The sequence below is a fragment of the Leptosomus discolor genome, chromosome 25 (genome assembly GCF_034619465.1).
Source record: "Leptosomus discolor isolate bLepDis1 chromosome 25, bLepDis1.hap2, whole genome shotgun sequence".
NCBI lineage: Eukaryota > Metazoa > Chordata > Aves > Leptosomiformes > Leptosomidae > Leptosomus > Leptosomus discolor.
In genome coordinates this window covers 2,528,000-2,540,539 of record NC_141415.1, presented here as the reverse complement: position 1 = coordinate 2,540,539, position 12,540 = coordinate 2,528,000, and the positions used below count along the sequence as shown (strand labels likewise).

The following is a 12,540-nucleotide window of genomic DNA, read 5'->3' as shown; positions in this document are numbered from 1 at the left end:
TCCTGGATATCGGCTGGGAACAAACACAACTACTCAAATCCCAGTTAGCTGAAGACAGCACTGGGAAGAGAGCAGTCTGAACTGCTGGGGGAGGGAGAGACAGGGGAGTGTGTTTTTCCCAGGCTATGCCCCTGGATGTGAACCATGCATACGGACACACCGCAGCGCAAGTGCATCTCTGTGGGATCTGGCTGTCACCAGAGGCTTGCATGGACTTCTAGAGTCAGCAATAAAGGGCCCAGAGACCTCAGCGGTGCAACCTGCTGAGTGCCAGAAGGGCAGAACCAAATCCATCCAGGCAGGCCTTGACCCTGAAAAGATGTGTGGCTGAAGGCAGAGCTCCCCCCTCTCCCTGCACCACAGCAAAGTGAAAAATAAATGAATCTGTGTGCAGGCCTGGCTTTATCCATGCGAGTGAGGAGGAAAGGGGTTTCTGTCTTCCTCAGTGCTCTAGAACCAGTGGGAGGAGAGGGAAGGCTGGAGACAGGACACTTCTTTCCTGCGCCAGTGGACCGCAGCTCTGCTGAGCGGAAGCATGTGCTGCATTCTGCAGATGAGAACAGCAGGGACAGTGTGGGAAGCGGCTGACGGCCCTGCTCATGGTGTCCCTGCGCCAGCTGCAGCTGGTGGCCAAGCAGAGAGGAGCTGGGACCCTACAGCAGACCACCAAGGTGCGGAGGAGGGTCTGACTCAGCAAGGATCCAGAAGCAAGGGCCCCCACAGCAGGAACTGCAGGGAGCTGGCTGCGCTGTCCCAATCAGCCCATGAGGAACACAGAACCCACAAGGGCGAAGAAGTGATCTGGTTCCCCACTGATCCACCTAGACCTTTGCACCTTGCTGTGCTCCAGCCCCTGTAGCACAGCGACAGCATGGGGGGGTCCTGCAGTGCGGGCTCAGCCTTTCAGTGGGAGAAAGTCACAGAATCAAGGCTTGGAAGGGGCCTTTTGGATTGGAAGGGACCTTTAAAGGCCATCTAGTCCAACCCCCTGCAGTGAGCAGGGACATCTTTAGCTGGATCAGGTTGCTCAGAGCCCTGTCCCACCTGACCTTGAGTGTTTCCAGGGACGGGGCATCTATCACCTCTCTGGACAACCTGTTCCAGTGCCTCACCACCCTCACAGTGAAGAATTTCTTCCTAATATCTAATCGAAATCTCTCCTCTTCCAGTTTGAAACTGTTACCCCTCGTCCTACCACTACCCTCCCTGATCAAGGGTCCCTCCCCACCTTTCCTGTACCCCTCTTTAACCACTCTAAGGTCTCCCTGGAGCCTTCTCTTCTCCAGGCTGAACAACCCCAGCTCCCTCAGCCTGTCCTCACAGGGGAGCTGCTCCAACCCCTGGGTCATCTTTGTGGCCCTGTATGTTTTGTGCAGAACCACACAGTGAGCCACAGGGACAAGGCAGAGCACTAGGGGTCTGTGCATCCAGGAGCTGCACCAACAGCACGGGTGCACTTCAGCCCTGAGCAGAGCTGCTGCACCTCAGTGGCCGGGTGCAAACCAGGGGTGGAGAGACCCATCAGACACCACGCAGGGCTACAGGCACTGGGAGAAACAACAACAACAAACTCCAGTGCGTCCAGGCTCTCCAACACAGAGGAATCTGTGCCTAAAGGTAAACGCTGCCTCCTCTCCTCCCTCCTGAGTCACCAGGGACAACTGCAGACACAACAACTCCTACCCCAAATTTCCGTAGGCATTTCTAGTCAGACCAGTCCCATTGCTGCAGAGCTGGTGGCTCAGCCAAGGCAGAAATGGCTGAGCAGGTAGGGTGCACCCACAGGAGCGCTCAGGGTGAGCACAGGCACTGTTAACCTACCAAGAAACTCAGGCTGGGGGAGTCACTCAGGCATGTGCTCTGAAACCCCCCCTGGCAGGCCAAGAGGGGCTGCTATTTCCTTACATCCCACCACCTTCTCCTGGCAAGGGACACATCCAACCTCTAGTGAAGTGGGTGAAGGCTCCAGCACTGCACAGCCTGACCATCACAAGAGAGACCAAGGATTTGACACAGGAACACGTGGCTGTAACCGCAGTGACAGTCACATGAAACTCCTCGCTCTGCCACCTTGGAGTAGGTGCCATCCAACATGCTTTTTAAAACATTCCCTGTCCTGTGGTAAACACAAAACAACCAAAGGGAGCAAACAGCACAATGATAGACGATACTGGGATTTTAAATAGTCATAAAACTCAAGCAGGGTCATCTTTGTGTTTTACAGCCTTACAGCCTGTTAATCTTGCATTCCCAGATCACTACAGGGAACAGGAAAATGACGGGTTTCCTGTTCTTCAGAGGCAGTGGCACATGCAGGACATACTCGAGGAAGCTGCCCAGAAGGATACAGGCTTTCAGATCTCAGTCCTGCGTTGGCTGCACCCGCCCTACAAGACAAACTCACTTCTTGTGGTCCCTAACCTCTGATTATTGTGGCCAGGAGATCTTCTGAGGTCCCGGCCATGACCTGCCAAGCCCACCTTGTCCTTTCCAGGAAGGCAGGCCTATTGGAGAACACTGCTCTCTCAGGATTCACCCTGATGAAGAGCTGGGGCCTGGGGCAATGTGGCTCCTGGGAGGAGGTGCACCCCAAGCTCACCTCCTCTGCAGTGCAGACAAGTGGAGAGACCCAACAAAACGCAGGTAGTTACGCAGCACTAAGTACTGCCAGTCTTTCACCACCAGGCAATTAAACGAGCTTAGGATAATAGGGCCCAATTATGGCGTCTATCTGTAAAATTATAATCCTCTGGCCCACAAATCCTGCAAATAAGCTGCTGCAGTCAAACCAGCAACAATCAAAGAGCTGACATTTGTCACCACTTTCATTCAAAGTGACAAAAAAATAATCAAATAAAGGTTGAGTGGAGGGCTTACTGTGTAAGCATTTACTTATTCAACAGAAATAGTGTATAACAAATCACTGCAGATGTCTTAAAAAAATGAGTCCAGGAGTATTCATAACCTTTTTATTCTAAATTGCCAAAGAACCTTGACAGAACCGAACTTTAAAGTAATCCTAATTTTGCACATTCTAGACAACATGTATTGTTTTACATTGGTAGTAATACAAATGGTGAAAATTCAGTATTTTGAGGAACTTTCTTTGCAAAATGTGAGAGGCATTAATTGCTTTCTAGACAAATACCATGTCTGGTTTCTTAATTCTTTGTGTTTGTAGATTCCGTTTTGTACTTTGCATCCATTTTTTGAAATATACTGCTGGATCCAAATGTTTACGCAGACCCAAACACGCATTTTTAGTGACTTAAACCATTCCTGCCTCCTCCCTCCCTGCCCCCTCAATGTTAGAGCTCTCAAATGTATTTTAAGTGTTAGAAAACTACAAAACCCTAACTGAAACCAGACAAGTATTTAAGTGTACTCTTTAAACTTCATCTCTTTGGTATTATGCATATTGTGAGGAACTCACAGAGGATTCCCCATTATTGTACGACTTGAAGCGCCACGCACCCACGTGACAAAGTTAAGGCTTAAGGCTTGAAGCTGTAAAGGCACGATCGAGATGCTTTCTAGGAAGAAGAAGTCTCTGTAAATGACAACGTGGTTTAAAAATCAAAACTGTCCACTTTACATACTCTATGTGGACAAACTCAAATGCTGGCAAAAAATGCATGGACAGAAAAAAATAGTTCTAGGTTTGGCTGATCCAGATAATTTTAATCAAACATCACGCAGTAGGAAGTCTCAGCTTCTTTACAGACTAGACAAACTCTCAGAACTTACGTCATGCTCTACAGGCTGTAACAGGCCCTCCAATATGATTCTGCTGGCTACAGATCTTACGACCACAGCTCACTGCAGAGAAAGTTCTCTGCACCTCCCCAGCAAACAACCAAATGTTTTCACACACGTCCAGTAGAAGTTCCACAGAAATCACTCTAGACACCATATAATCCTGAGAACAGTAATATGTAGTGTTGCTTTGCAGATGCAAGACACATGCTTGTGGTGCAGGGTAGAAATTTCTGGAAATTACTCTGTTGTGCGGTTCCTGACTTCCACTGAAATGGGACTATAACAGTTCCTGCTGCACCAAGGCCTGAATTCACAGAAATCTGCCATTCTCGCAGGGACACCCCCCAGCATAACTACATCCCCTCGTTTACAGTTAGCACAAAACATCTTAAGCACACAACTCTGAAGGGGCTGCTTGCAAATGCACACACTTGTTTTAAAGCATCAAGCTAAGGGACAAGATTTCAGCGTTATGTGCAACTACCCAGGCTGTTCTGTTTCCCCACTATCACTTCTCTGATTGGGAACCCAACCAGACCTTACCTCCTCAACTTAACACCACCCCTGCCCCTTAAACCCCATCCCACTTCAGAAGATTTCTCCTGCTGTTTCCAAATCACTGAAGCAAACAGAACAACTTCACTGATCATCAGCGCTGCCATTTGACAAGTGAACCCACACAGACTTGCTAATTCCTGCGCTCTTTCTGTTAACTACTCACTGCTGCCTGAGGAGAGAAGGTTTCTGAGTTGGTGCTGTGTAAATTTATCAGTCTGTTCACTCAGTAACAGTAACAAAGACTATCAAATGAAGATGAGGGTAACTTACAAAACAAATGCTTGGGAAAAAGATTTGGCAACCAAGGACAGTTTTACAAAACATGCCATGAAGCAACAGCCAAGTCCACAGAGTGCTGCCATCAGGTCCAAAGAATATCTGGCATCTGCAGGAGTCCTGTGGTCCTAGGAAGGGAGCCATTTAGTGCTGGGGGGAACGGTCTTCCAGGGGAAACTGATGCTAGTACTCCAAACTCTGGAAAGGGCAAGGCACATTTTTTGCACAAGACCAAGAAAAAGACAAGAATTTCCTTCACTCCCCCAAGTGACAGTGGCCTTTGTTGAAGCAGCACTTGTCACCTTGGCAACAAGGCTTATCTACAAGCGACACTTCAATTTGGTTTGGCAGATTCAGCCTGACACTACGGCCACTGCACAGGCACTGGCTTGTGCAGAAGCGGTGCCTGCAAAGCCCCGAGAGGATGGGATTTAGTCGCTCCAGGTGGGAAACAAGACAGTCATTCCTTGAAGCACCTTTAAGCTTTCGATTTGCTGCTAATGGCAAATAATGGTCTGTGATTTCAGCGTCAGACACTTCAACACAGGAACCTCCCTCCCTCTCACCTCCAGATGTAATTTGACAGGTTTTTTTTCCCCAGTAGTGCTGACTTAAGCAGCCCTAGTTTTACCCCTGCTCTGACTGAGCTGTGTCTGACAGTGAGCAGAGCTGCACAAAGCAAGGAAATCATTCGGTTCAAGTCGGGAGGGCGGAGGGGAAGAGTGGGGGGGTGAAAGGGGTTAGTGTAGACGGTGTGGAAGGACTCGTTTAGACAAAGTGGCTGGGGAGCGGGGCTGCTTAAACTGGATCACTGTAATTTAGTGCCTGTCAAGAACATGAAACAGAGGATATAGAGGATGGTCCAAGCACCAGATTCCCTCAGAAGCTGCTCTTGAGGAGGGAGGTGTTATACACTACCCCTCCTGTCCATGCAGCCCTGGCCATAAAGCACTGCTGCAGCCAGAGATTTCAGCAACTGTCACCATCTACAGAAGTCCCAGTGCCCACACCACGTGCACAGTACTTACAGCCTTTCCACGATTCCCCAGTGTAAGGGAAGGACTCAGGGGCACGTACTCTCGAAGGCAGGCAATTCTGTTCAGCGGCGGTACTGGAACAGAAAGACTTCAGTTACTTCTGACAACTGCACTTGCTAAATTTTTTACTAGAGCATGAAGGAGAGCAGGGCCATAAGGGGACGGTACTTTGCCACTCAGAGGTGGTGGTGCTTAGAAGCACTACATATGCTCTAAACACTAGAAAGTTTTCCAAAAACTCTAAAAGTGAAACCAGATAGCGCTGTTGTCACCCCTTATGGAGAGGTACATATCATGGCTGAGCTAACAGAACTGCAGAGCTGTCAGGCGCAGACTGTTGCTGCACATGGGCTTAGACAAACCTTAAAACAAGCTTTAGCAACTCTGGTGGTGCCATCACATCCTGTATATACAGCCTGCAGTCACGATCCACTGTCGGATCAATGACACCAGTCAAAGCAGCTCCATTCAGTCCTCAACTAGCCATTAAGCTCCTCACTGCCCCAACCCCAAACTATCATTACGCTTTGCAAAGGGCAAGAGGGGGAAATTTCTGCTCATATCGGGTCTTAATGCCATCACATCTGCCAAGTCTAAGGCGACAAGAGGTCACCAGGGACTGTTAGCTAACCATTAGCCCAACAGAAGCTCAGTAACTATTTGAAAAGGCTCCAGAGGGAGGCACCTGGCCACATTTCTGAAGTCAGCATAAATGCTCAGCACCTTTCTCCCCTGCACATTGGCCAGACATCCAGCAGGATAAACACAGGCCATGGGCAGGAAAAGCACCCTGCCACATGCCTATAAGAGCAGGGAGCATCTGTGTGCCCAAGGCATTCCTTCTCTTGTACGGGCCAGTCACGCGAGAAAGCAAGGAACACCGAACTGGCACCCTAAGGACGTTCCCTGTTCATCAGCAGCTCTCCTCCCAGGGTTTGTACAGCAGCAAAGTCAGCCATCAAGGCTGGGCTGGGAGCAGGCTGCAATATTCCTCCACACAAAACACTGTTGTAAGGAATCAAACTTGCATTTGCTCCTTGTTTGCACCAGAGCTGGTCATGCCCCAAACAAAAGGAGAATCCGACTGGTCCAACGACTCTGCAAAAGAACACAGATGTTGTGGCTCAGAACTAAGAAACTCCAGCAACCACCATCAGATCAGGAATATCTCTGTCATGTTTCTACATGTTCAAGAGGGAGTAAAAGTTGATCTCATGATGAATGTGTCTGCTTCACTATCATTTAACTGAGGAACATAAAAGCTATCATGTTTCCATTGTCATCACTACACAAAAGCTTATATGGGAAGAAGCAGATGCTTGGAAATACATCTCCATGCCAGTTATGGCAGGCACGTTGAATAGATCTCTTCACCAAGAAAAGCCTGCTGGGTGGAGAGATGTAGGTTTTTAGGAATGAGCAGAAGCAAGGTGTCCTACAAGTGAGACCTAAGTGAACAGCATCTCTGGACTCACACTGTCCCAAGCGGAGTTGAAGGACAAGATCAGGGAGGAGGCAGCAATGTGGCAGATGGAGAAGCTCCTCACCTGTTTCCCAGTCTTCATCACATGGAGGTGCCTCCCATGTGCTCACAGCAGTCATCTGCTCTCTCTGGAAGCCAGAGGACTGAATCACTTCAGGAAGAGAGAAAACTCTGTGAGTAGCAGTCAATCCTGCTTCAGAGGCATTAAGTGCTTTGGATCAAGCTGTAAAACATCTCTTGGCTTTAGAGGAAACCCTGCACAATGCCAATAGGTGAGGTACACCCAGGAGCCAGGTACTGATCTGAAATGGAGCAACTTTGAATTTGCCTTCTTCAATGACCAGGAGAAGACTCTGCCTCCTTGAACTTTGTGGCAGGAATGCTCGAGTGAAGAGGAAACCTGCTTGCATGGATGCAGGCACCACTGCTAGCCTCAGTGCAACTCTACAGAAGACAGAAAACTATCTATATGCTCTGTAGTGTGGCAACAGTTAAAGAGCCACTGCAGGGGATGGAAAAGACACTGCATAGCACAATATTCCTAAATATTTTGGGGGCTTGGTACAGCCCCCCTCCCACCTTGTCTCACTGGGCAGGAGACTGAAATCTTAACTGGATAGCAGATGAAGGAAGGGCAGCAGCAGAGCAGCCTGGAAGAGGAGCTGCCCCACGTCTTGGTGGGAGTGACCTATTCAGGTTGCCCTGGAGGAGAACAGCTGCAGGGGTTCCCACAGCTTAGACACCAATTTGGTAGAAATCAGCTTTTCACACAGCATCAGTAGTGAAGCCTCAACAAAGGGAGATCAGCTCTACAAAGAGAAGGGCCTCTCCTGGTCATTAAAGCATCCCAGCTCCTTCTGGAGGTACTTCAGTGTGCACAGTCTAGGGTACAACTTTTTATTCAACAAGCCCAGTAACAAAATATGTGCAAGGCCTAGCAGGAGCATCTGCAATATTCTCATGAACCTACCCAATAGATCAAAGCAAATAAGACTTGAGTTAAAGCTGCTGTGTGACATGAAACTATAGACAATAATTTGACTCTCACTTTTTGGTTGTTCTATGAGCTATCCTTACAAACAGGAGACCTCAGTGCCCAGGGTGAACAGCCATCTCAGAGCCCAGGTGGTTCTCTTACCTATATCTTGCTCAATGAGCCCTTTGTCATTGCACTTCATTATGTGATCGCTGAGGTCAGCTTGAGGAACAAGATGGCGAGCATTGAAGGGGCACGTGGCCAATTCCTTTGCAACTTCAGGGTAGCTCTAGACAAGGGAAAACCAAAATCATGTGCATATCTCTCAAGTTCACTTATCTCTTGCTAATCTATAGAAAAAAAAAAATCAAGGATATTTGTGATGTTGCTTTAAAAGTAAAAGACTGAGCAAGGCATGGCAATATATTGTTCAGACACTTACTAAAAATGCAAGGAGAAACTAATGTGACTGTTCTTTAAAACACAATTCACTGAGAAACTGAGCCCCTGGAATGAAACATACCCTCAGCTAAACTCCCTATAGTTTGCTGTAACACTGGCAGTATGGTTGTGTCGTTTAAAGCACGGACGAAACTATTTTAAAAACAACAGGGGAGAGATGTTAGGCGAATCTAAACCATTTATATATTTTTAAATAAGCAGGCACAAAGACAGAGAAATTCCTTAAACCTTTCAAAACAGGGAGTTGGTAGCATTCCACCTGCAGACTTTGGTGCCACAGGATTATCATACAAGTAAAACAGAGACAGACACAGGTTCTGTTGGCAGTGCTCAGCTGTCACGACCGTCAATTGGCCCACCCCCTGCAAATGATACAGCCTTTATCCGGAAAAGCACGACTTTGCCACTGTACCAGTGCCTGCCTGGTTCCGGCTGACGCAGCTCGGCTGGTCAGGGATCAGACCTGCCCCTGAGGCAGAGGCAGAAGCACCTTTTCAGACGCTGCTGGAGGCCAAGTCTCCTCCATTAGCGCTGATGCAACTGCAGCACAGGCTGCAGGCACATCCAAGGCATTTGTCATTACCCACCCTATACAGCCAGGGTTGCTGTGTCCCTGTGTCCATCATTTGCCTCAACAAGCTTGACCAAGCTATCCTGGCTGCACAGCAGAAGCCTCTCTGTGCTAACGCAGTTCAGGCTGCCAGGACTCTGCCTGCAGTGGCCCCGCCAAGGCAGGGCTGCGTTCTGCACAAAGCAATGGGACACCGGGGCAGGCGGAAGCGTTTAATTGGGTTTTACGCATTGGGTATGCAAAGAAAATTCAACACATTAGCAAGCAAGAAGGACAGTCTCTGCCCAGGCACTTGCCACTGCAAACAATCACAGTGGCATCTTTAGATGGATTGGACGATCACCCTGAGGACCCTTCTCCTGCTGTTTACTTACAGGCACCAACTGTGTCCGACTGGCGATCACTGTCTTACCGCATCCTCTTTACTAGGTAAGCTTGCCAGAACTGTCTGGTCATTGGTTGTGCAATACAAGGACAAACCCAACGTGGTTAAAAGTTTACTTGCCAACACGGTTCATCTAGCTCACACACACATTCTTGCCAAAATTTGCAGGGGGTCACCACAGAAAATTTCAGCCCTCTTGAATGTTGGAAAGATGGAGGCACTGGCTGCTTAACTCTGCCACCACTTTCACTAGTTACTTAATGTTTTTTAAGGCTCTAGTTCCACCAAAATGAATTGTTTGTAAGTACTGATACCAGGACACACACCCTACAACTGCGTCTTAACTGCAAGGCACAGCACTGCTACGCTATTTTAAAAACACATTGGCAAACTAATTGGTAAACTTAAAGAGGAACAATCGACCTCTAAAAGGTCTCAGCAAAAACCCAAAGCTCAGTCAGATGCTAGGACTTGACAGGTTTAAAGAAAACAAACCATGAGGACAACAGAGGAGAAGAGAAAAAGCAATGCTTCCTATTAAACGATTTGTACTGAAATTCTGGATAAAAGATGAAGAGGGGGGAAAAACCCCTCTCCTGTATGTGCTGAGCCCACGATGTGCAGTTTCTGCCAGATGCACATTAAATAGTTATTAGCAAAACCAAAGAACCCAAACCCAACCCTCTTACGCAGCTGCATTTCCAGCACTGAAAGAATGAATTGCAACATCACTTCTACTCTAACTAGCCAGAAGGGGTGCACAGAACTCAGACTGAGTTCTCTCTTCACTTTAAAGTGCAAAAATGTCTCTGACCTCCCTGTGTGCTGCTGGAAGAGACCAGAATTTCCTCCCTGACCTAGCTATGAAGAATCTCTCTCCTTTCAACAAAGCCACACGTCTTGGGTGAATTAACATGTGCTTGAAGCTATTACTAAACAAATAATAAAGTTATATGAAATAAAGGCTAAATAAGGCTATTTGTCAGGAACTTACTCAGCCAGCCAGAAAAGGCAACAAGAATGAGAACATGCATGTCACATTTACATGCACAGAGTTACTTCCATTCAGAGCCTCGTTGGGCAGGCCAGCTTACCTTCCTACACTTGACAAGGTGATAGGGAAACCGACAGGCTCTGATTCGGTGATGTTTATTATACGGACACTGTATTAATCTCTCTGGATCCAAAACATCTAGTAGAACAGCGAGAAAAGAAAATACGTTAGAAAGCCAAGATCTAGCATCACTAACACAGTGAAGCGGGGAAAAAAAACCATACCACCACATCAGGGCTGTGATCTTAGGGAGTTAAACCAGTTGTATTTAGCTTGAAACCACTCATTAAGGCAGGCACCTGTTTTGCATAATTCATTTTGAAGTTTGTGGTGACTGGGACATTAGTCAAAACAGAGAATAGTCAGTAGCACCGAGCATAATAACTCTTTAAGTTACCATAGGAGGTAGGTAACCACACTTAAAGTGAGTGAAGACAGCAGTACTTCTCCAGCTATCTTAGAGGAGAATCAGTGGGATGATGACACACCCACCAGCGCCTGCAGGAGCATTGTCAGTCTGAACCAAATCTTTTTTGATCAACAGCTCGTTTTGCTGGAGGAAGGCTGCCAGGAAATTTAGTTTAATTTCTGAGGAAGCAGCATGCCTAACATGGTGCACGTGACTTCTAAATGAAAGTTTTCATAAGCCATGCCATTATTTAGGAGCTGAGGAGTTACTAAACCGGCTAAAACATCTAAGAATCCAGGCACTGAACAGTGAAGCAGCATGAATGCATGCACACAAGATAGAAATTTTTATCTATCTATAGATGAAATATATAAATATTATTTTCTCCATTAAAAAACCCACAGTTCATATTCTCAGTGAGGAAGAGAGGCAGTCAGAAGGAGACAGAGGTCCCCTCTGCTGCCTGTGGGTCTTTGTGGGGTACAAACCAGGGAGCCACACCAGGCTTCTTTCATCCTTTCTCCTCTGCCACTGTTTTTGCACAGGCTTTTAGCACATTTAGGATTTGATTACACAGTAGCTTCAACAGATCTAAGTACAGGCTACTACTGTTTAACCTCTGCCCTGCCATCACATCCCTTTCTCTTACCCGTGCATTGGTGCTCAGTTACAGCCAGCTCAGGGAGCTCTATCAGCCCACAGGCTGACAGCTAGTTAAGTCGTCCCGCAAGTCACAACGAGCACACTTCATGCTGTAAGCCCCCAGGAAGGAAGGACGGATGTAATCCTTCCTTCCACCTCTGCTGTGCAGGGCTGCTGCTGTCAGCTCTGCCACCTGCGAGCACCTCTCACCTCCATTAGCCAGTTTAGGCCATTAGAACAGCTGAAAACTAAAGACTTTATCATTAAGGATTGACAAGCTTTGCAGTAGTTCAGCTGCCCCTGGGAGAGTGATCAGAAGTGGTTTCTCTCTGCGAACTGGCTCAACACAGGATCAGACCAGGTGCATTACCAGTAAACAGAAGGAGACTCCAGACGAGTACCAGAGGAAAAGGAAAGTCCTCACCACAGTATGTGAAGAGGCAAACATGATAAATCACAGGAGCTGGCTTGATGAGGGAAGTAGATGGAGTCAACACAAGGCCGCAATGAGCACAGCCTCTGCAGCACCACAGCAATGCCACGTGCAAACGAGATCCCTCTCCCTCAGCCAGGCCGCGTGCAAACACAAACCCACAACCGCCCCCAAAACGCACGGCTGGAGCCAGCTGAGACAACAGCTACGAGGGGAGACACACCGCAAACAAATTAAGTCACTTTATTCAGATACTTCCTAAAGGCCAGGCCCCAGAAGGACGCCTGGTGCGGTACCGCACAGCACTGGCCTAGAATCAACAACCCCCTGGAGCCCGCTTGGCTCAGACAGACCCAGACCCAGACCCAGACCCCCTGGCGCGGCGCCGGGGCCGGGGCCTACCCGCAGCGGACGGCGGCGGCCCCCTTCCCCTTCCCCCCGCGAGACCCCCCCCCCCACCCCCCGACCCTCACCGAAGTCATCCTCCAGCTCCAT

General features: G+C 48.2%; 1 protein-coding gene across 1 annotated transcript in view; it reads right to left on the bottom strand.

Moving 5' to 3' along the window:
• Nucleotides 1-12,540, bottom strand: part of LOC104351432 (gametocyte-specific factor 1) — a 17,568-nt gene extending 5,028 nt beyond the window's left edge. Inside the window, exons 1-7 of the mRNA XM_086478163.1 lie at nucleotides 12,519-12,540; nucleotides 10,602-10,699; nucleotides 8,252-8,378; nucleotides 7,178-7,264; nucleotides 6,659-6,728; nucleotides 5,618-5,704; nucleotides 3,479-3,550 (exon numbers count right to left, since the gene is read on the bottom strand). Coding sequence (XP_086334289.1) covers nucleotides 3,479-3,550; nucleotides 5,618-5,704; nucleotides 6,659-6,728; nucleotides 7,178-7,264; nucleotides 8,252-8,378; nucleotides 10,602-10,699; nucleotides 12,519-12,540 — 563 coding nt within the window. The remainder of the gene's footprint in view (nucleotides 1-3,478; nucleotides 3,551-5,617; nucleotides 5,705-6,658; nucleotides 6,729-7,177; nucleotides 7,265-8,251; nucleotides 8,379-10,601; nucleotides 10,700-12,518) is intronic.